General features: G+C 37.8%; 1 protein-coding gene across 3 annotated transcripts; it reads left to right on the forward strand.

The window, feature by feature from the left end:
• The first annotated feature begins 3,810 nt into the window (after nucleotides 1-3,810).
• On the forward strand, nucleotides 3,811-22,258 carry CYP2R1 (cytochrome P450 family 2 subfamily R member 1). Of its 3 annotated transcripts, none has more exons than XM_068685222.1 (5): nucleotides 3,811-4,591; nucleotides 6,465-6,606; nucleotides 8,234-8,866; nucleotides 11,807-12,136; nucleotides 13,075-22,258. In XM_068685222.1, the coding sequence occupies exons 1-5, from the start codon at nucleotides 3,929-3,931 to the stop codon at nucleotides 13,248-13,250; spliced, it is 1,944 nt and encodes a 647-aa protein (XP_068541323.1). In that variant the 5' UTR covers nucleotides 3,811-3,928; the 3' UTR covers nucleotides 13,251-22,258. The 3 variants fall into 3 exon arrangements, with proteins under 3 accessions (XP_068541323.1, XP_068541324.1, XP_068541325.1); XM_068685223.1 differs by having other exon boundaries at nucleotides 4,251-4,595; XM_068685224.1 differs by lacking the exon at nucleotides 3,811-4,591 and having other exon boundaries at nucleotides 6,467-6,606; nucleotides 8,670-8,866.
• The last annotated feature ends 319 nt before the right edge of the window (nucleotides 22,259-22,577 follow it).

Consider the following 22,577-nt stretch of genomic DNA (forward strand, 5'->3'; position numbering starts at 1 on the left):
TTAAGATACTTGTAAACATTGATAAGATCCCTTCTTAGTCTTCTCTTCTCCAGGCTGAACAGCCCCAGGTCTCTCAGCCTTTCCTCATAGGGAAGATGCTCCCGGCCCCATATCAACTTTGTGGCCCTCCAGAGATCCCTGGAGATCCCTGTCTTTCCAGGATATCCCTGTCTTTTTTGTACCAAGGAGCCCAGAACTGGACCCAGTACTCCAGGTGAGGCCTGGCCAGGGCAGAGTAGAGGGGGAGGATCACCTCCCTTGACCTGCTGTCCACGCTCCTTTTAATGCACACCAGGATCCCACTGGCCCTCTTGGCCACCAGGGCACAGTGCTGGCTCATGGTCAACCTGTTGTCCACCAGGACCCCCAGGTCCTTCTCCTCACAGCTCCTCTCCAGCAGGTCATCCCCCAGCCTGTACTGATCCATGCGGCTGTTCCTTCCCAGGTGCAGGACTCTACATGTGCTCTTGTTAAACCTCATTTGGTTTCTTCCTGCCCATCTCTTCAGCCTGTCCAGGTCTCGCTGAACAGCAACACAGCCTTCTGGCGTGTCAGCTACTCCTCCCAGCTTCTTATCATCAGCGTAGTTGGTGAGGGCAGACACTATTCCCTCATTAAGGTCATCGATGAAGATGTCAAACAAGACCAGAACAGCACCAACCCCTGGGGAACACCGCTAGTCACAGGTCTCCAGCTGGACTCTGTGCCGCCGATCACCACCCTCTGAGCTCGGCCAGTCAGCCAGTTCTCAACCCACCTTACTGTCCACTCCTCTATCCCACACTTTCTCAGCTTTGCTATCAGGATGTCATGGGAGACAGTATCAAAAGCCTTGCTAAAGTCAAGGTAGATGACATCCACTGCTCTCCCCCCATCTACCCAGCTGGTGATGCCATCATAGAAGGCAACGAGGTTGGTTGAGCACAATTTCCCCTTCATGAATCCATGCTGATTACTCCTCATAACCTTATTCTCTTCCAATTACTTGGAGATGGCATCCAGAACAAGCTGTTCCAACACCTTTCCAGGGACAGAGGTGAGACCAACTGGCCTCCTGTAGTTTCCTGGATCCTCCTTCTTGCCCTTCTTGAAGACCAGAGTGACATTGGCTATCCTCCAGTCTTCAGGCACCTCTCCTGTTCTCCAAGATCTTTCAAAGATGATAGAGAGTGGTTTGGTGATTACCTCCGCTAACTCCCTCAGCACACATGGATGCATCCCATCGGGGCCCATGGATTTCTGTGCGTTGAGCCCACTCAGATGCTCCCGAACCACTCCCTTGTCAACCAAGAGGGAGATCTCCACTTCCACTTTCTCCCCCCTCCAGGATCGAGGAGTCCCGGGGGGGAAGTCTTTGAAGTAAAGACCAAAGCAAAGAAAGCATTCAGTATCTCCGCCTTCTCAGTGTCCCCAGTTACCAGGACACCCCCCTCGTTCAGCAGGGGACCCACATTATCCCTAGTCTTACTTTTACATAAGTTTACATACTTAAAAAAAAACAAACAAACAAAAAAAAAAAAAAACCCACTTCTTATTATCTTTTATCTCTTTTGCAAGCCTCATCTCTAGGTGGGCTTTAGCCTTCCTTGTCACATCCCTGCAGGCCCTGAAAACACTCCTATACTCCCCTCAAGAGGACAGGCCCTTTTTTCACATTTCATTGACCTTCCTCTTCCTTTTGCTCAGCCACACAGGTCTCCTGACCCCCTCCCCAGGTTTCCTACTCTTTGGGATGCACCAATCCTGAGCTTGGAAGAAGTGCTGTTTAAATGTTGCCCAGCTCTCACATGCACCCTTGCCTTCTAGCAATCTAGCCATAAGATACCCCCAAGTAGGTCAAGGCTGGCTCTCTGAAAATCCAGGGTAGCAATCCTACTTTTTGCCTTACTTCTTCCACCAAATTTGATCTTGAACTCCACCATCTCATGGTCATTGCATCCCAAACTTCACATCCCTAATAAGCCCATTCCTGTTGGTAAGAACAAGGTCCAGAAGTACCCTCTGCCTTGTCGGTTCCTCCACCACCTGCATCACAAAATTATCTTCAACACATTGAAGGAACCGTTTGGACTGCATGTGCGGGGCCTTTCCCAACAGATATCTGGATAATTGAAGTCCCCATGAGAACCAGCACCTGGGATCGCGAGGCTACTTCCAGCTGCTTGTAGAAGGCCTCATCGACCTCATCCTCCTGATCTGGTGACCTGTATTACACCCCCACAACAGTGTCACCTGTACCTGCCTGCCCCTTAATCCTCACCCGCAAACTCTCCACTTGTTCATCACCTTCCCCCAGGTGGAAAGTCTAATTAAAGTCTATTTCTTGATTTACAGCCAAACATTTAGCCTTTTCTTCTGTATGTTTTTTTTTTCTTCTCTTCTTAGGTCTTTCCTAAGGTTTTGTTGGTTTTGTTTCCTCTTCAGAATGCTTGCTGCCAAAATTATCAATCACCTGTCTTTTCTTTTCTGACACAGATGCTGTAGAAATCATGATCCTCCTTGTAACTGAGATTGTGATGACACCATATAATTATACACTATATAATTGCATGGTGTGTTTGGCATATTAATGTTTTTACTCCCATGAAAATCAATATCATTTTCATTTTGCAAGTTAGCCCTGTGTAATTGTCTGTAGGCAGTGAATAAGCATTTCTCCCACAATTTTGAAGTTTGTTTTTCCAATCAACCAGTCTGTGTAGCTCTGTTCACCTGAATTTGCTGAGCAAAAGCGTTTGGAGACCTCCTTTTTTTTTTTTTTTTTTTATTTTAAATGTATGCACTTAAGTATGTTTGAATCTATCCGTTTGAGTTCACGTGCTTCAGAACAGCTGCTCAAGCACAGTGAATTTTAATCCTTGGCCATTTCTCCTCATTCTGCCTCTGGCTGGAGCCAAGCTGAGGCTGAATTTCTTGCCCTCTTGTGAGAAATCTTAGGCCTCTGACCTTGAAATGCTGACATTTTTGCAGATATGGCCAAAATAATTCAAGACACCAGGCAGTATCATATTGAAAGGAAGGACAAATAAATAAGTGGAATGAAAAAATAAATTTCCAACAGTGCTCAAACCACTTTGTATCCTGAGAAACTGGATGAAATTTTGGTACGGAAGGCTGTCATTAATACACATTTTACAGGCATTTTACAGCTAGGGCTGAGAAAGGTGCTGAGGCCTGTGGAACTGACTTCTCATTGCATGAAGATTTACCCAAAAATCAGAGTCTTTCACTGCACTGACCCATGGAAACCAGCACAGACTTTGGTCAACCCCCCCAACCAGCCTTCAGCACATGACAACACATAGGCATCAGCAAGTCTGGCTGAGAAAACTGGATCAACACTGTACTTGGTCACTTCCCAGCTCCCCTCCTTGTTCCCCAGTCCAGCCACAGCTCTTACCTCCTCTCTGTGTCCGCAGAGCAATGGCCTTTGCTATGTTTGATTTCTTCACCACCTGCCTTCTGAGCAACATATGGGGCCCTCCTCAGCTTCCGTGCCGTGTACTCTCAGGTCACAAATGCCACATTTGAAACAGAAGCGTACTGAGAATTAAGCATTGAATAGTTAGATTATCAAGTCTGTATTTGATCTGTAATGTTATGAATTGTAATTAAGTACGTGGGTATAAATTCTTTATCATTTGAGATGGCAGAATTCTTACAAATCTACAAAAAGAAACTAAATTAGGAAGAAAGGAAGGAAGATTGAGCTGGGAACACACAGTATAGAAATTATAATCCTTCTGTTGTGCCTAAGGTTTACTGCCAGTGTAAAGTTGCACTGATGGAATAGGAAAATCAGCGTGAGTGGAAACAAAGGGGAGTTTTTTATGAACTCTCTGGGCAGGCTGTTACATTGCACGGCGGGTTTGCTTTCTTAGCTCTGCATTAAGCGATCCCGTGCTCTTCCAGCCCCCTTTCCCGAGGTATGGTCCTGCCGAGCAGCAATCGCGCTGGCTCCTTAGGTACCGGGGGCCTTCCCCCAGCGCGCAGCTCCCCCGGGATGGGGGAAAACACCCCCAGCCGTGGGATTTTGCTTCCCCGGCGCCACATAAGCAGCTGTTGCTGTCGCAGGTGTGCGCAGGGAGGCACTCTCGAGCAGCGAGGGCACTTTCATCCCACTGGGGTGCGCACCGCGGCGGGACCGCAGCCTCCCTCCGAGCCGCCCCCCGCGCCCCCGGGTGCCCCCGCTCCGCTCCGTTGCGCTCCGCGGCTCCGGGGCCGGCTGACGCGTGGGGCGGCGCCGCCGAGGGCCAATCAGCCCAATGGGGCGGCGGGATGGGACGGGACGGGACGGGACGGGACGGGGCCGGGCGGCGGCAGGAGGAAGCGGCGAGATGCGGGCGGCGGCGGCGGGGGACGCGGGGCCGGGAGAGGGCGGAGGGCGGCTGCTGCTGCCACCACCGCCGCTGCTGCTGCTGCTGCTGCCGCTGGCGCTGCTGGCCGCGCTGGTGGTGCGGCAGCTGCTGAAGCAGCGGCGGCCGCCCGGCTTCCCCCCCGGCCCCGCGGGGCTGCCCCTCATCGGCAACATCCACGCCCTGGGCGCGGAGCAGCCGCACGTCTACATGCGGCGGCAGAGCCACATCCACGGGCAGGTACCGGGACGGGGACCGGGACCGGGGCTGGGGCCGGGGGCAGGGAGCGGGGCCGGGCTGCGGGACGGGAGCGCTGCGGGACGGGAGCGCGGCTCCCCCTGGCGGGCAGCGGCCCCGGGAGCATCCCCGGCGGGGCACGGGCTGGGGGGGCGCTGCTGGGAAGCGCCTGTAGGGGGATAGTCGGGGATCTGCTTGCAGTTTGTGTGCATCATAGGCGGGGGGGTGCTTTGTTGTTTCTGTTTCCTACCAGTCTGTTCTTACACGCTTCATGGAAAAAAAAAAAAAAAAAAAAAAAAAAAAAAAAAAAAAAAGTGGGTCTCCTAGCGGGGCATCAATGGGAGAAGCAAAAGGATAGGGGCATCTCCTCGTTTCTTTCTTTTGTTTTGGCAAAAGGAAAAGGTAAAAGTGTTTCAAGGAAAACATTCACCTGAATGGATAAGAAATAGGAGGGAAAATACATTTTTAAATAAGCTCAGGTTTCCACTTGCCTGCAGTTCTGTGCCACTGCTGTTGCCAAAGATCCTGCAGAATCTGGGGCGCTTGAAGGAGGCAGATCAGGATATGGGGAGCTCTGAAAAAGATCGACAAAATGATCTTTTATAAAAAAAGAAATGATCTTTTTTAAAATGATATTTTGTATTCAAGGAAGCATAATAAATAAGCCATGACTACAGTATGCAAAAGTGACAGATGCTCTCAAGAAGTATACAACGAGTTTCTTCTCGTCACATAAAAAGAGCATTTGTAGCAGTGAAAAATTCAAGTTTGCTAAAAGGAAATAGTCTTCACAGAATGCATTACTAGACTAGTGCTCCTTAATTCTTCATATAATGGTGTCCAACCATGCTGAGATAAAGAAAAAAATAAGGATTTGTGAAAGTAAAAAATACGTGATTTATAATGCTCAGAAAAGTATGGAAAGGGATATAGAATTTTTAGCCTCATTTTAAATTTTTTGAACCATAGGATAAATTTTTCATTTTGTTTATCCTGTATGTGCCTTCTGCAGGATGTATTGCACCTTTCTCCAAAGCATCTAGTGCTGACCACTTCTGGAAACAGGTGATGGGACTAGCTGGGCTATGCTATCATTTGTTGGCTGTCATCATGGCTCTCACATCTGTCATCTGATGGGTCTTGGGGAGCCTGTGCAAAGTAAGCTGGTGTCCAGTTTCAGAGACAGAAAGGACTAGGTGCAGCTTGGTTGTTTTCATAACTGACACCACTTCTACATCTGCTACTGCAGAGCGATGGAAGTCTTTGCGATAACTTGTAGCTTCTGTCACAACGTCCATAACCAAATTAAGCTACTGGAATTTACCTTTACTAAGGAAGGGAGGAGAAACAGCTAACAACAGTGTGACTTCCCTGCCTTCTGTGGAAATAGTCTCACCAAATTAAGGAAGTAGCCAATACAAATATTTTATTTCTAGGTCTTTTATAGAAGATATACCTTATGCCTACTAATGTTAGGGGAAAATATTTTTTTTTTCCTGAAATACATACATTGTGGTACCTGACTCACATTTTTGTAATGACTATATAAAAGCATCCCTGGTCCTTACTGTGGAGGTCTCGTCACGTTAGGTGCGCTGCAAAGCAAAGTGTAGCGTGGGCTAATTTACTATATCGTTTGACAGAGTAAACCAGCTCACAACAAACTCTATGATGCCACTATTGTATCACTAGTAGAACTCTCTGGTTACCTATATGCCCTACTGAAGTTATTATTATATTTATGAAGATTGTATTTTCCATTGAAGTTTAACATTGTTTCACTTTTTCATTAGTTGTTTTGCTTGCTTTTGTTATTTGTTCTTAAGATAGGCTTGTAATAGCATTTATTATTTTTTTCTTTTTTCTCCACAGATTTTCAGCCTTGATCTGGGTGGTATTTCTGCTATTGTGCTGAATGGCTATGATGCAGTAAAAGAATGCCTTGTTCATCAAAGTGAAATTTTTGCAGATAGACCATCTCTTCCCTTGTTTAAGAAGTTGACAAACATGGGAGGTAAGTGCTAGCGTCTTCAAACAGAAATGCAGTTTTTGTCCATTAGACTTCATTTGTGTTTATGATCACATAAACATGTGCATTAGCTGTTTTCTCTACTTTTTTGTTTTTTTAAATCTCATGAAACACTTTTTTTTTTTTTTCATGAAACAATGCTTAAGATATCTGCAAGGATTGTCATTCTTGGACTAAATTCCATAGCAAAATATGTTTCGTTTTTTTGTCTCCATGCTCTCTCCTCCCCACTCAATTACTATCAGTTGCTGAGCCATTTTCTCTGTTCCCGGTGATCCTGAGTTTGAAGCATCTCTTAGTTTATTATTTGGCTATGAGTAATGAAAGCACCTTCTGAAGTAGCTATACTTAGTACCCATTATTAGAACTCTTCACATTGTTTAGGACATATTTTACCCATTATTAGAACTCTTCAAATATGTTTGAGGAACATATTTTGTTACATCTTGTCTTTTGTGTAGACTTGGGCCTTTTAAGTAGGCAAATACGATTTCTGTGGCCTTCCTATTAAGATCTATATTAGATGGGCCTCTAACATTCAAATAAAGTTGTATGAGGAACTTAAGGAATTTGAGGAGTTTAAGAGCTGCAGCAGAAACTTACGTTCTGTGGTTAAATAGGTCAGTATTTCTCCTTGGTGATTCAATTTTGTGTTTTTTGTTTGTTTGTTTTTGTTTTTGTTTTCTGTCTTTTATGCTTGGCTTAGTAACATCTGTTTTGCAATAGCTGTTTTTTGTTGCTTTACACAGATTTCAGCCACATCATTAAAAATTGTACCCTGTTCCTTCCTTAGTTCAGTATTCTTTTGTTTTCTTTGCTTAGAGTGCTTAATTAACTTTACTGTGTTTAACTTAAGTATCTTTATTAACATTCAGGAGCTGTGTTGACTTCAAAGATGTTTGTCAGAAGCAGGCTGAGAGTCCCAGCTCCCAGTGACACTTTTTATACCTCCCTGAGATGTGGAGAAGTACTGTGAACTTTACAACTCTGATAAAAGATAGATTTGATAATATTCAGTATTTGAATTCAAGTTTAATAGGAAGGATCTTTTTGATTTTTTTATTACCAATTTCACTTCTTAACTTTTGTTTATAGGATATGCTACTTTAATAATAAGTGAGTGAGAACTTCAGTGAAGAAAGGAAGATATGGGCTTTACTACGTGTTAGTATACGTGTTATGTCCCAGAAGGGCTTGTGTATTGATTGCTAAAATGTTTTTTGTCTTGATGGGTATCAAAATACTCTTGGTGTACCTGTTGTCATTATAGTTGCGTTGCATTTTGCTGTGTGGAAGTACCCATAGCAGCTGTTCTATCTTAGTCCAAATTTTCACAAACACAGAATGTTTCCAAACTGATCAGATGTGCCTCTACATAAGGATACGATGTCTGTTAGCCTGCTTGGATAGGTTAGGCAAATGTTTGTCAGGAGTAGCTTAGGCAAATTTAATTCAACTTTGAGGCAGAGAGATTGTTTCAATAATCATTTAATGGTTCATTCTATCGATAGTAATATACTCTTAGAGTGGATTGATATGTTAAATAATTCTATCATCTTATGGGGGAAAAATAAAGCATTGCATAAAATACTGTGTCAAAATATTTTTTCAGGCTTACTGAACAGTAAATATGGCAGAGGATGGACAGAGCATCGCAAATTAGCTGTAAATACCTTTCGAAGTTTTGGATATGGTCAAAGATCTTTTGAACACAAAATTTCTGAAGAATCTGTGTTTTTTCTTGATGCCATTGATACATACAAAGGCAGACCATTTGATCTTAAGCACTTGATAACAAATGCCGTTTCAAACATTACTAATCTGATTATTTTTGGAGAACGTTTTACATATGAAGATACTGAATTTCAGCACATGATTGAGATTTTTAGTGAAAATATTGAATTAGCTGCTAGCGCTTCTGTATTTTTATATAATGCTTTTCCGTGGATTGGTATCTTGCCATTTGGGAAACACCAGCAGCTGTTTAAAAATGCAGCTGAAGTCTATGACTTTCTTCATGAGCTTATTGAACGTGTCTCTGAAAATAGGAAGCCTCAGTCACCTCGACATTTTGTAGATGCATATTTAGATGAGATGGACTGCAATGAAAATGATCCAGAATCTACATATTCAAGAGAAAACTTAATTTTCTCTGTTGGAGAACTCATCATAGCTGGAACAGAAACCACAACAAATGTTTTAAGATGGGCAGTGTTATTTATGGCTCTTTATCCACACATTCAAGGTAAGGAATGCTGATATTTTGAGAAACTGGTACACTTTCCAATTGCCAATTTAAAATGCTTTTTCAAAATAGTGAAGTTATCCATACTTGTAACTAAAAATGAAGGTTTGTATATATTACTGTACTTCATCATTTTCCAAATATGCTATGGACAGATGTGCAAAGCTGAGTTTATTTGCAGATGAAGATATCAAAATTGAAGCATTGATAGTATTGATGATAGTATCTTACATTCTATTATTAAATTTTGTTTTAAAACTTTTTATGGAGCTTTGATTTTTTTTCCATAAATTATTTCTAATATATTTAAATTTAGCATTATGGTGCTTAATATTGGTTGGCAGGTGCACTAGGTCTATGTAGTAAAATAATAAAGAAATGCAAATATGTATAAAAATATTAAACTAAATAAATAAAATGTAAAAACATCAGCAAAAATGTTTTGGATAACTGCTTAGGTACAATTTCATTTATCCTTAAGTGCCTCCACTCAAAATAGATGTAGATGTCACAGATGTATATTTATACTTCTAGAAGAAAGAAAAAAAAGCATTTCAAAAATATAAGATATGTTACAGACATTCTGAAGTAAGGCAGCACTAGATGTTTGAGTATCAGCCCAGCCACTTTGTGTAGAAGTTTGGATATTAGAAGTGAGTAGTAACACTTCTTGTTTCACTGCTTACAGTTTTGCTTTTCCTATCAAAATCTTATAAGTGCTAAGTTCAACTAGGGACTTGCGGTATTTGGAGAAAAAGCAGCCTAGATGACTCAAACTTGGAAAGTTACTATTTATGCTTTGACCAAATAATATTGCTCTAACATCAATTTGAACACCATTATTTTAGATTAGGGATGAAACACTACCCATGTCTATAAGGATGTTAAGTTCTGCATAGGAACCAGAAATCGCTGTAAATGAAAGATTATGTTTTCTTCTCATGGTAGTGGGTATATAACTGCACCTTCTCATTTTCTCAGCTATATAATATATATATTTTTTAAATTTAAATAAAGTGAACAAAACATAATTATTCTTTTTAAATGTGATAAACTTTTATATTTAAGGCAAATACAGTTCTATTTAAAAAACACACTGAACATTAAAATATGTAACAATGAAAACATATGTCAAGACCTGACTTTCAATAAACAGTAAAAAGCATTCAAATTAAATATAGAAAATTGATGCCAAAGTTTTTTTTTATTGCTGTTACGATAATCGTTTTTGGTTTCATATTCATTGAGCTGGGTAAAATATTTGGTTAAGTAGAACTAAAGTTTTCTCAATATCTTCTTACAGCCATAATTTCTTACACATTTTCTTATTTTCATTTGTTCAATGATTTTAGTTAGCTGATTAATTCATTGAACATGAGGTAACTGGTTAAAGATTAAAAATCAGGCAATTTTCATCTTCTAGTTTAGGATTAAAAGTAAGCTGTAGCAGGGCTTGAAATGTTTTTTGTAAAAACTTTGATAGACATTCTAAGGAGAAATACCTACTTTCAGTTCACTGAGTACAACTAATATTATTTTGTGGGAGCTTAAAACTAAGATTGCTATTTTTAAACAAGAAGCATACTTCAGAGGTTTTAAAACAGAAGGGTCTAAAAAAATAAATATTGTTTATATGCTTCTAAGTTCCACTGATTCATCTTTATGCTTGACATAGTACAACTAGAAAGTCTACCAAAAAAAAAGAAAAAAACATTCAATAAACTTTAAAAATATATTATCTGATTAAGGACACTTAAGGTTTAGGTTGCATATATAAATTCTCTATATTTAGCTGAAAAAACAGTATATCGAGTGCCATAAGTAATCGATAGGATAAGATTTACTAAGAACATCCTTACTCCTCTGTTAAAAGCTGACCAAGATACTCATTCAATAGAGATCAGGAAAATGTAGTTTTATCTCTATATAACATTAGAGTTTTGTAGAGATCCATTTACCTAAAATAATCTTCTGACTGCAGAAATTATGATATAAAGTTACTGATTCAGAATTCAGTTCACCTGCGTAAAAATAAAGATTGCTATTACCTTATTACAGTGTACACCAATACATCACGGCATTACAGAACATATTTTCACTAAGCTGCTTCTCATCTTTGTATTTTTATGTGAAATGTTGTCACTTCAGGTTGAAGAACCTGGTCATTCTGGTAGAATTTTTCTGTCATTTCCCAGATTTTTACTATCAATCCCACATGAACTGAAAAAAAAAAATATATATATATCAGTTTTGTTTTAGTTTGGAGCTTTTTGACAGTTTCAACAAAAAAGGTGTATTGGGGGGGGAGGAGGGGAAGAAAAGAGGTCTGGATGCCTTTGAGATTATTTAAATAATGATCTTATGCCTGTTAAGTTAATTTTTAAAATAGCTTAAAAACAGAGACTGATTGAATTTGTTCCTTTTCAGTTAAATTCAGAATCTAGCTATAGCTGTCCCTCTTACCTGATACGCTACAATGAGAGTTATTTTCATTTCAAGAGTAAATGACTTTACACTATGACAATTTCAAAGAATCAGCAGAATTATACAAATGAAATCTTAAGTAGGTAATTTCAGTGTTATTTGTGTCCACTCAGGTACTTTAGTACATTACTCAAGTACATTATCTTTGCAGTGTCATGCTTGTTTCCTTCATTTTGAAGAGCTCCAGAAATAAAAGTATCCCAAGTGAAAAAGAGTATGTCAAAGCATGTTTTCACTTTTTAATAGTTGCTCTTTAAATGAAGATTACTGGTATATATGCTAATAAGAATTCCTACTAGCTAGAGGAAGAAAACAAGAGTCTAAATGCTTATAAGCTACTATATTTTGTATAAGGTATTTAATATTTCAGTATTCTTTCAAAAGTATGCTTTTAAGCTAGAAAATATGCAGGATATTATTCAATAAACAACATGCTTTTATTCCTTTTCCTAACAGGGCAAGTTCAAAAAGAAATCGATTTGGTCATTGGCCCAAACAAAATGCCTTCTTTAGAAGAGAAATGTAAAATGCCATACACTGAGGCTGTTCTACATGAAGTCCTGCGATTCTGTAACATAGTTCCTCTAGGTATTTTTCACGCAACTTCTAAAGATACTGTCGTGCGTGGTTACTCTATTCCTGAAGGCACTACAGTCATTACAAACCTCTACTCTGTACATTTTGATGAAAAATACTGGAGCAACCCAGAAGTATTTTCTCCCGAGAGGTTTTTGGACAGCAGTGGGCAGTTTGTCAAAAAAGATGCATTTGTTCCTTTTTCACTAGGTATGAGCCATTGCTTCAACTGTTCCTTTTCATAAATCTAGGAATGTACAACACGGAATTGATAGCAATTAATCAGGAATGGGCAGCATGATATAAAATGTCCACAGTTCTGATGACACAGCTATTTTAAAGCTATATTAAATATAATGCATTCTGGACATAGCAGATTTTTGAATAATACCCTTATTATTATATAAACTAACAAGAGATTGCATAGTATCCTTAACTGGGGAGTCTATATATATCATATCATTGTAGTACCTAAACGCTCTTTGTTACATGATTAATGGAGATAGTCACTTGCTGTTGAATTCGTTACATACAGGTGATTTGCACACCCAGTTTTCAAATTTCAGCACTTTGGTCAGCACCAGAAATTGCAGGTATTATTCCAAATTACCTTGGGGGGCAGATTATAACACTGCTTTCTGCCCCCAAGGAAATATTCTTGGAATCCTAAATTGTCTTGATAGGCATCATATGGTGCTTCTAAAGGGGAGCCATTTACCTCTCATATAATTAGCAACCTAAAAATTACTTGTTTAGCATAAGCTTACTGCCTAGCTGCAGTCCATAAAAAGACGTACCCTGTGTAGAGGATTACTTACTTTACAATCTGAGATACACTTTCTCCAAGAAATAAATGGAGCCAAGACAATTTTCTTGGACTAGATGCACAACTTCTACATGGCTAAAGTTAGATGTAATGAATTCTATCTTAATTACATATTCTATTATGGTTATGGCGTGGTATTTTTTGTTTTGTTTTGGTTTGGTTTTCTACCTTATTACTTCTAGGTTTTGTTATCCATTCGTCTGTCTTACAAAACCACTATTTCCCTTAGAATAGAAATGACTGTTCTTATTCACTAGTGAAAATGTAATTAATTAATTAATGTTTAAAGTGTTTTTTTTCAAAAACTTTTTTTCCAATCCAGGAAGAAGACATTGTCTTGGAGAACAGCTAGCTCGAATGGAAATGTTTTTGTTTTTCACTTCATTACTACAACGATTTCATCTGTGTTTTCCTCATGGTGTGATTCCAGATCTCAAACCGAGGTTAGGCATGACATTACAACCACAGCCATACCTCATTTGTGCAGAACGACGATGAAGAGAAGTGTCTAGACTGTCAGGTGGAATAAAATGCTCCAAGTTGCAGCTGAGGAACCACTTGCCTTTTATGTCTAAATGTATTCATGTTGGAAGAACAAAAAAATTTAAGAACTTAAACTGTGGCTACATGTATTTGTACACAAGTTTATGTGTTTGTTTTTTTTCTACTTTGTTTTCATATATATGTAAAAAAGCAAAAACATACAGCACATCCTGTGTCTAAAGTTGATATTTTCACTCCATATTTTTTTAAAAATATTTCTTTGCAAGCTATTTTACTTGAGAGGATATTTTTATAGACATGTAGTATATTGTTCCAAATTTTTTATGCTGTGATTTATCTGTAGAAATCCCATACACACTATTCCAGCAAAGCAGTTCTTTATAATTCTCAATTTTAGCTCAATAGCTAAAAAGGTTTTAAAGATATCTATTTAATTGTATGTAATTAAAAAAAAACCTATTATTTCCAGCCTTGACAAACAAATTGACAATTAAAACATTTTATTCATTACTTCTCCTTGCCCAATCTTCCTAGTTGGTCTTCATTTTCTAGTGAGTCAGATAACCGCGTGAATTCACTTTTAAGATCTTTTATGGCTTGTTTCTCATTTAGTAACATACACAAAGTGTTCCATTATTCCCATGCTCATGACAGTTACAGCAATCTTCTTTGCCAGTTTATTGCATTTCCAGACACGGGTCCTCCACTGCCTCCCCACGCAAAGCATTATGTAATCATTAAGCTCTTCCTATGTAGTCTAGAAAAAAGTGTTTGTGTTACCACTGCCACATGCAAATATGCTATAAGTCAAGAAAATAAGCTGATAATGAGACTGACAAGAAAAGAGACTTTTTTTTTTTTTTTTTTGAGGGGGGCAATAGAGTAGGGTAAGGAGAAACAAATATTTAAATGCATTTTAAACACAAGCTGTAAGCCCAAAAACTACTTCTACCAGCCTCATTTTTGATACTGTTTGACAGCTATTACTTTATGGTTATTGGTAGACATAAACTTAGAACACAGGTCCTACAGGAGAACCTGATACTCTGAATGTGGTGCACAAGTCTGCTTTGTGTGGGGAGTAGTGGGACTTCAGCATAGAGTTCGGTGAAAAACACACACTGAGCAAACAGCTATTTATGAGCATGGCTGAGTATTAGGCTTGCTGTTTATGCAGCTTTTGCTTTGACTCGGAGCTGTGGGAAAGTTCAAAGGCAGGAATTTGTCATTTTTCTTCTCACTTGATGTTTCTGGCTTATACTGAGTAGAAATGCTTCCTTTCTTTGGAGATAACAAAAGAGAAAGGTCAAATAGAGGTAATGACAGTCCACTTATATAATAGTCTGTTGACTTAAGATGCAGCAGGTCCAAATTAAATTACTTACCCTGTCAGAGGGTAGTCAGACTCACGTGTCCCACAGGGATCATCTGAAATGCGTATTTCTGATGCTCTGAAGAGGGAAGGAAGACTATCAAATCCTCTTGCTGACCAACTGCTTTTCTGTAGAGATACAAGATTTCTAAAGAAAAAAAAAAAAAGAGGTGAAGAGGTGTCAGCCTTATTGCTGTGTATTTGACACACCATGGAAGTTGCAAATAATCTGCTCCTAAGATTTTGGCATACAGGGTGTATAGGGATGAGACAGCTGCTGAGGTTCTTAATAGTTAAATTTGAGACTTTTCTGTTGTCAGCGTGAGTAGATGGTGGGTACTTCTGAAATGTTTATGTAAAAATAGTGTGATCTACAAAATGTAGGTCCCTTTAGCATGAAGAAAAATGGAATGGAAAAAAGAGTTTTCAGAGCTACATTTCTGGACTTATGGGAATTCTGATACCCACTCACAGCTAGAGTTTTGCTGCTTGATATTTGGTTAGAATCTGTTTCAAATAATCTAAATTGAAGGGGGGAGGGGTTAAAAAATAATCAAGAGGTACTTCTTGTAGGGCTACGCTGAAAACACAGCTGGCCAGTGATAATTCCCTTTTCCCTTTGAGAAATAATTCTTGGCTGGTCTTAAATCCATTTAATGAGAACTGTATTGATTATATGCCATTCTGGTTTCTAAATCAAAATACCTTATAAAAGCCTTAGAATATTAATGAGAAATGTTATGATTATCTGCCAATTTACAGTCTCGTTCAAACAATCAAATACATCTGACAAGCTATCTTCTCTATAGCATTAGTTATGTTTCATTCGGTATCAACTTTTTTTATTATTATTATTTTCCCTCAGGTATCTGACTTAGAATTATCCTAATCATCCAATTTAATCATTTGAAATATTGACATATTAGTTTTTCCAGTCTTCTGGTATTTCCCCGTTACACCAAGACTGAATTGTAACGAACATGAGTAGACAGCTAGGTGCTGAGAATTCCCCAGTGAACGTTTTAGAGTGGAAATATGTAGCATAACTGCCTGCTATTTATCATTCTTTTGGGATTAAAGCATTTATTTTGTGTTAAAAATACATTGGTTAATTTTTTTCCCCAAATGCAGACCAAGTACTTCCTGCATAGTTTATCTTTTCATAATTTTTACCAGCATTGTTGCATTCTCAATAATTACATTATTTCCTTTAAGAAATGGTCAGTATTACTGAAAGGGCTTGGTGGGTATTGTTTTGGGGTTATGTTCTGTTGTTCATGTCATGTTCAAATGTCTATACCCATTAAGGATTCCTAATCCTTCAACTTTGCTGACTCCAGGTTCTGTTTCTATCACTTACTCCACTGTCAATTTGCTGTATTTCATACCTTACAGTGTAATCCATATTGTAATGCTATAATTCTTAAAAGAGGTTCAGATTCATGGTGGATAGGTAAACATGCACTTTAACTCTGCAGCCAAAAGATCTTGTGTTGACAGAATATTGAGTGAGGATACAGAAGCCACATATATATTTGATGCTGGCACAAGCATTCCTCAAATACTGTCCCGATCTGTTGTCTATATTTAAAGGAGTGTTTAAAATGTGGCTGTGTTCCTATAAAGCTGTAAGAATAACTTAGAATGTGTTTATGCTGTATATTCTGGCTTGCTGCAAGGTACTTCTACTTATTTATGAGCTGACCAAATACTATGTGATCATATGAGGGTAGCACTGTGTCCAAGCCAATATGGTTCCAAATCAGCATGATTTATAATTTCAGACTTGGTGATATATGGGCACTGTTTGACAGCTTATGGATAAATTGGGGGCTCAAGCATGTTTCCAGAATATACACCACAGAAATGTACTGTAGAACATATTGGCTAGTCATACATTCAAGACAATTCATTTGCTTCATTTATCAAACACGTGATTAAGTGACCTGATTACAGTCTACCACCATCTATACAGAGAGAAAAAGTTGATAAAAGATCTCTTCAGTTAGTAGGAAAGAACAGAAAGAGAAGTCAAGCTGAAATATCTTTGAGCTAGGAAGCAGGTGAATACATTGAAACTGCTGTAGATGAAGAATTAGATATATATATAACAGTGAGGATATCCCTGGATAGTTATAGAAATTTTAAAATCAGTTATCAGACATTTCTCCTGTTCTCTGCTTATAATTTGAATTGACTTCAGCATGAGGTGTAAACTATAGTCACAATAATCTCCCATCTCAATCATCACCTTTTTAAAGTGTACTGTTCATTCTGAATTCCATATTTCTACTAGTCATTCAAGTGTTAAAGCAGCCTGAGTTTACATATCAAGCAAACTGTTTCTTGATTTGGTATGTCATAATTGGATTCTGTGGTTGCCTGCATAGTGAGGACAAATTCTCAGGATAAATTGGTCTTTAAAGGTACAGACATGGCCTTTCATAGCAATTAGATATCGGAGGTGTTGTTTAGGCATTGGGCTTCATAATTTGAAGCCTTTGTCTAATCAGGATCAAATTAAACTTCTGGAAAAGTTACACCTTATTCTGTCCTTCATACAATTTGAGGATCACTAGGTTGTTCCATTTCTAGGTTTATCCTTTTAGATATTTCTGAAGGCTGTCAACTACCTTGATGTCAATGTGATTAGAATTAGGCAGAACCCATACTCACAGTGGTCATTTCTTAGGAAGACTGCCAGAATTCAGGAGACATTACGTTTGCTACGTTCTTCTGAATAAGTAACATTACAAATAGATTAAGTCTATTACAATAATGGAGCAAATCAGGAATGTGCAATCTAATCCAATAGTTTACTATTACTGCAGCAGATGGCTGCTTGCCCAAAATTTTACATGTGATTTATAACAGCCTATAGTAATACAACAGGAAACATAATACAGTTACTATTTTTCCCTTGCTGTTTTTAACTGCTGACTTACTCATCCAGGCTAGTACTAAAAAATCTTAAAAGAAATATCCTTAATTTGTGTAAACTATTACTTGTAAAAAGCATGAAAAGAGATTACATATATACATTATAAATAGTAATGTACATATAAAGTAACATATGTGAAGAGCTTTTTACATGACGCTTAGTTTGTTAGTATGCTTAACCACATTAATCCCACTGCTTAGTATCTAGACAACAGGGTCCACACTGAATACTCTTATGTTCTTACTAAAATGAGGCAATAAAAGATGACTCAAATATTGTTCAGGTCCTTCACCAATATAGGTAATGCAGGTAGGATTTCATATCAATAAGGAATGCAAATGAAGTAATAGAATCACTATTGATAAAACACCTTAAAGAATTCCAGTTATTCTAAAGCAAAGTTTACTTTCTTTACACACATTCAGTTTTAGGGAGTCCAACTTCCCTTTGGCTGTCTTTAACTTGCACAATAAACTCAGTTAAAATAATGCTCGTCGTGAACACGCACCACAGCAGAACTAAATTGGTCTAATTTTTCCAGGAGAAACCTAGGTAATTATGAGACATCTTGTGCCTACATAGGTAAGGAAGTTCATTTAATTGTTCTTCATGGGAGCATAAGAGTTGTTTTTTTAAAGATCCTCAATGAATCCAGATCTTCTCCCATTATATTTTACAGTGTATGAAACTATAATGTTTCTCTTTTAAAGTACAGTCAAAATTAGTAGGCAGTTCCACTGAGTCAGTAGACACTTCCAATTCCTGTTTTTTGAACGTTGGTATTTGTCATATTTCTAAGATTGTGCGCATTTCCTTATTAGTCTTTAAAGTGATTCACATGAGATCCTGTTTCTAGTCCTAGTATTTAGCATATAGGTCCCGAAATAAGGTCAGTAAGTTATACAGTTCGCTCATCTGACCCAGGCAATATATTTTTTTCTCAGAGCTGTTTATAAGACTTCCTTTGTACACTAAGGTAATGTCTCTCAGTGAATCACACTCTCAGTCCTCAAGCCTGAGTCTTCTTTCCTGCAACTTAAAGTTGTTACTACTTGTCCTAAACACTATGAACACTGAAAACATTATTCTGATTACTTTGCTCTTTGAAGCAGCCTTATAAGACTTTGAATATAATTACTTAAGCCTGATTTTTTTTCTAGACTCTGAAAAATCTCTCGAATTCATTTAATCATCCTCTTCTCTCTTTAGGACGTGTCTTCTGTGTTTCTGTTCAGTCACACTGATCTGTTTTGGAATTCAGCAGTCTATCTAATGGACATACTTTTCCTGGGGTGTGACATATGAAATTAGAAACAGTACTTTGGTAATTCCTTATGTACACTGAGTAGAACAAAGTGATTATAAACCCATTCTCAAAGGTAAATAATAGTGCTTCTTTATTCCCTTCTCTGAGAGGAACTTTTGTTAGCATATGAATCAGATAAATTAACAATACCACAGAGATTAATTAACACTAGCAGGATCAATGTCATGATAAAAGACGCAGAAGCCTGTTTGAATGACCACACAAGAGTAAGTTTTCATGCCTAACTGGCATGGTGACAAATGAGTTTGAAAGCAGTCTGCTCCTCACTTGCTATAAGCAACATTAAGCTTACCTTTTGGATTTTTGTTATAATGCATATATCTTAAGCCGAGCATTAGTCCCTGTTTTATAAGTAAAATGAAAAGACTTTGATCTCATCCAAGGTGCAAAGGGTTCTGCTGATCTGGAGAGATGAGTCAGGAGTGAATCATCACCTGATTTTTGGCAAGGTACTTAGAAGATGGACAAATCACAAGGTGAATGATAGGAATCATTTGAAACACTATGCCACCTCATCATTATTTAAAGGCTCTGTTGTTTTAATGTTAAGCATTTCTATTTTTCTGAAACCTCAGGCAAACCACAAGACAAAGTTTCTGCTCTGTATAAGCTTTTAGCTCTCTTAGGTTTCACACATACTAATGTTCTGCCAACTAGTAATGTTGTGCCAGGTAGTAGAACCCACCATAGACACCAGTTGCTATCACCTATGATCTCTTGCAGTACAGAAATCAAAAGATGACTCACAGTGTACAGATTCCAAAAGAAGCCTTCCAGTCAAACATTTCTGATCATGACGTGCCCTTTTTTAAAGGGTGGTTGTAGTATCACATAGAACCAAGTGTCAATCCCTTAGGTGCGTTAAACACATTATTCAGTATCCTGCATATATCACAACATGGCATTTAAAGTTAGTCATTTTCTGGACAGACTTTTAAATCTCAGTACCCAAGAAAAACAGCTTTTTCTTTACTGGGATGATTTTCTTTAGCTTAATGCTATCATTAACAAAACAAGCAATTGCTAGTTACTCTATTATTTTGGAGTATTAAAGATAACAAATGTAAGACCAACCAGAAGTATTATTTCAAGTGCAAACCAGAAGTGTCTTAGAGGAATGAGAGTAGAAATGGACAACAAAACCATTAAGACAGACGGCTCTGTTAAGAGTTACGTATATATACACAAATGTCTTTAAGGGTTATACATCTGCTGGAGGGTGTGGAGTACATATACTATGCCAGGAGGATAACTTTCATCTCAAGTACGCTGGAGTGTTTATCCTATTGTAGCTTAGCTTTCCTTCCTGTTTTCTCAGAAATATAAGCCATTATTTTCTCATTTAACAGGAAAAAAAATAAAATACTGATTGCTTGTGACCCTATTAAATACATATGGATCAGTTAAGACTAGTTAACAATTGTGTTTTTTTGCCCACTTCTTTGAAAAGTCATGGTATAATTATCATAGCAAGATAAAGTTTTAATTCTGGAGATATCAAAAGGAAAGTTCTTCAATGCAAAAATGAAAGCGATTGATCACCTCATTTGCCTTTGAACAGACACAAGGAAGCAAGTTGTCCGAAACCAATTCTTAGGAAAGCTGTAAGAAAATTTATATATATAATAAAATTAAAAATAATTAAAATAAAACACCACCTTGATCATATTTTTATACCTTATTTGATCAAGTTCGTGTTTGTCCACACATTTTTAAACATATTAACATTTATTTGCCACAGAAAAAAAAAATCAATTTTCTTAAATTTGCAACATTTGAGTTATGGTAGTTGTATTTTTATTGGTGGTATTTTTATTTATATATTTATTTTATTGTATTTTTATTATTATACATTAGTGGTATGACTTGTATTTTTAATAACAATGAAAATTATCATGACATATCAAAAGATATCCTGTTTCCATATTTTTTGAAGACAATGAACTGACTTGAAATTATGAACTGTGTCTCTCTTCCATACAAGAATGTATCATGTGTATGTGCAATTATATTTATGCCCCGCCTACTTCTTTCCTAATTTTCATCACCTAAGCTAATTCGGTGATTCAAGTATCATAGGCTGGGATTCCTGATCTCAGACTCATCAGCAAATGATACTTCAATTCTGCACCTCTCACTTTTTTTCAAACATTTTTGGACAAAAGGGAAAGTACTGCCCCAGGCGTTTTTGTTCCAGACTGGTTTACTTCAATTTCTTTGTATACTTTTAGAAGAATCATAAACCAGCCTTCATCTATACATACCCAGGAGGAAGCACCAGAGCTAGAAGTGAGCTCTCAAATCCTGCTAACACCTTTTGTTGATTCACCTGCCATTGTTTGTGTTCGACAGATAAATGTCTGTCAGTTTCAACGCCTATGAGAATATTCCCTTTCTTTTCACTTAAAATGAAAAGGGCGTTGAAAGAAGAGCAATGAAATTATTTTTCTCAGAACAATGTACTTTTGTCACCTGACAGAACTCTCCTCCAATTGATCCCCTTTAATTAGAAAGTTGAATGCAAGAAGTACACAGAAAAAAATGTTTTATGCATATAGTAAATACAGATTTACTCAAACTTTGTAAACTTGAACTTACCTGAAGTAATGTTACACCTGTGCTTCCATTTTGAATCCTAGACTCACCATCTGAATGTGCTGTGAATAATTCATGGGAAGATGATCCAAGTTGATTTTGACTCTGGTAATTAGTACCACCATGACATTCAGAGGTCTCCAGAGCTGTAGAGGGAATTGGCTCTTTACAGAAAACAAACTCAGTAGTTCAGTTCTGTATGCACTGTATGCATGGGAGCAAGTAATCCAACCCACATTGCAAAAGAGGGCGACGAGGAGGTGGGACACTGTCTTGACAGAAAAGATGTTGCAAAGACTTCACTTAAAACTGAGAATATTATCCATTAAATGTTTATCTAGAAGCATAAAATTCAGTGTAGGGATCCCTTGGTGGCTGTGAACTGATGCATTAAACTAGTTGTAATCTTTTCTCATTTTCTCATTCTGGTCTGTTACCAGAATTGTTTGTTGTTTTGTTTGTTTTGTTGTTGTTTTGTTATTGTTTTTTTTTCCTAAATTTAAAAACTTCTTCCATATTTCTAAAGAATATAATGGAAACCTAAGATAAAGTTGCTGGCAATGCTGTCACCAGATATAATTACTGCCAATGCTTTAGTAAAAGATAATGTTATTTCTACCTTATTATTCTCTCTTTATAATACTTTTTAATAATGCTCTTTTAAAAATGGAAACTAAATGGAGAACTGCCATGTAAAATACCGTAACTGTAACTTTAAACAAGCACATCTGCATTCTTTTGTCAGTAAGAGCAAGAATGAAACTAAACTGCATTAATGTGCCCCCCCCCCCCCTTTTTAAACATGAAAACACAAACTAACCACAAAATGCTGAAAACATAGCATATTGAAACACGCATAATTTCTGTAGTCTTCAAATGATTTGTTAGGAAATATATGAGCACCAAATGTAAAACACAAAGGAGTGATAAGTGTCACCTTCACAGAATCACAGATTCATCTAGGTTGAAAGAGACCTCCAAGCAGTCCAACCTCTGACCTAACACTAACAAGTCCTCCACTAAACCATATCTCTAAGCTCTACATTCTCATTCAATAGTGCAATACTTTATTAATGACAGAAATAT

The sequence above is a fragment of the Anas acuta genome, chromosome 5, assembly GCF_963932015.1.
Source record: "Anas acuta chromosome 5, bAnaAcu1.1, whole genome shotgun sequence".
Classification (NCBI taxonomy): domain Eukaryota; kingdom Metazoa; phylum Chordata; class Aves; order Anseriformes; family Anatidae; genus Anas; species Anas acuta.

Excerpts from the sequence above, each read along its gene's own strand:
- CYP2R1 (XM_068685222.1), top strand. The coding sequence starts at position 3,929 with ATGGTCCTGCCGAGCAGCAATCGCGCTGGCTCCTTAGGTACCGGGGGC. Across the intron at positions 4,592-6,464 it reads CGGCAGAGCCACATCCACGG|ATTTTCAGCCTTGATCTGGG; the intron begins GCAGGTACCGGG and ends TTTTCTCCACAG. Across the intron at positions 8,867-11,806 it reads TCTTTATCCACACATTCAAG|GGCAAGTTCAAAAAGAAATC; the intron begins GTAAGGAATGCT and ends TTTTCCTAACAG.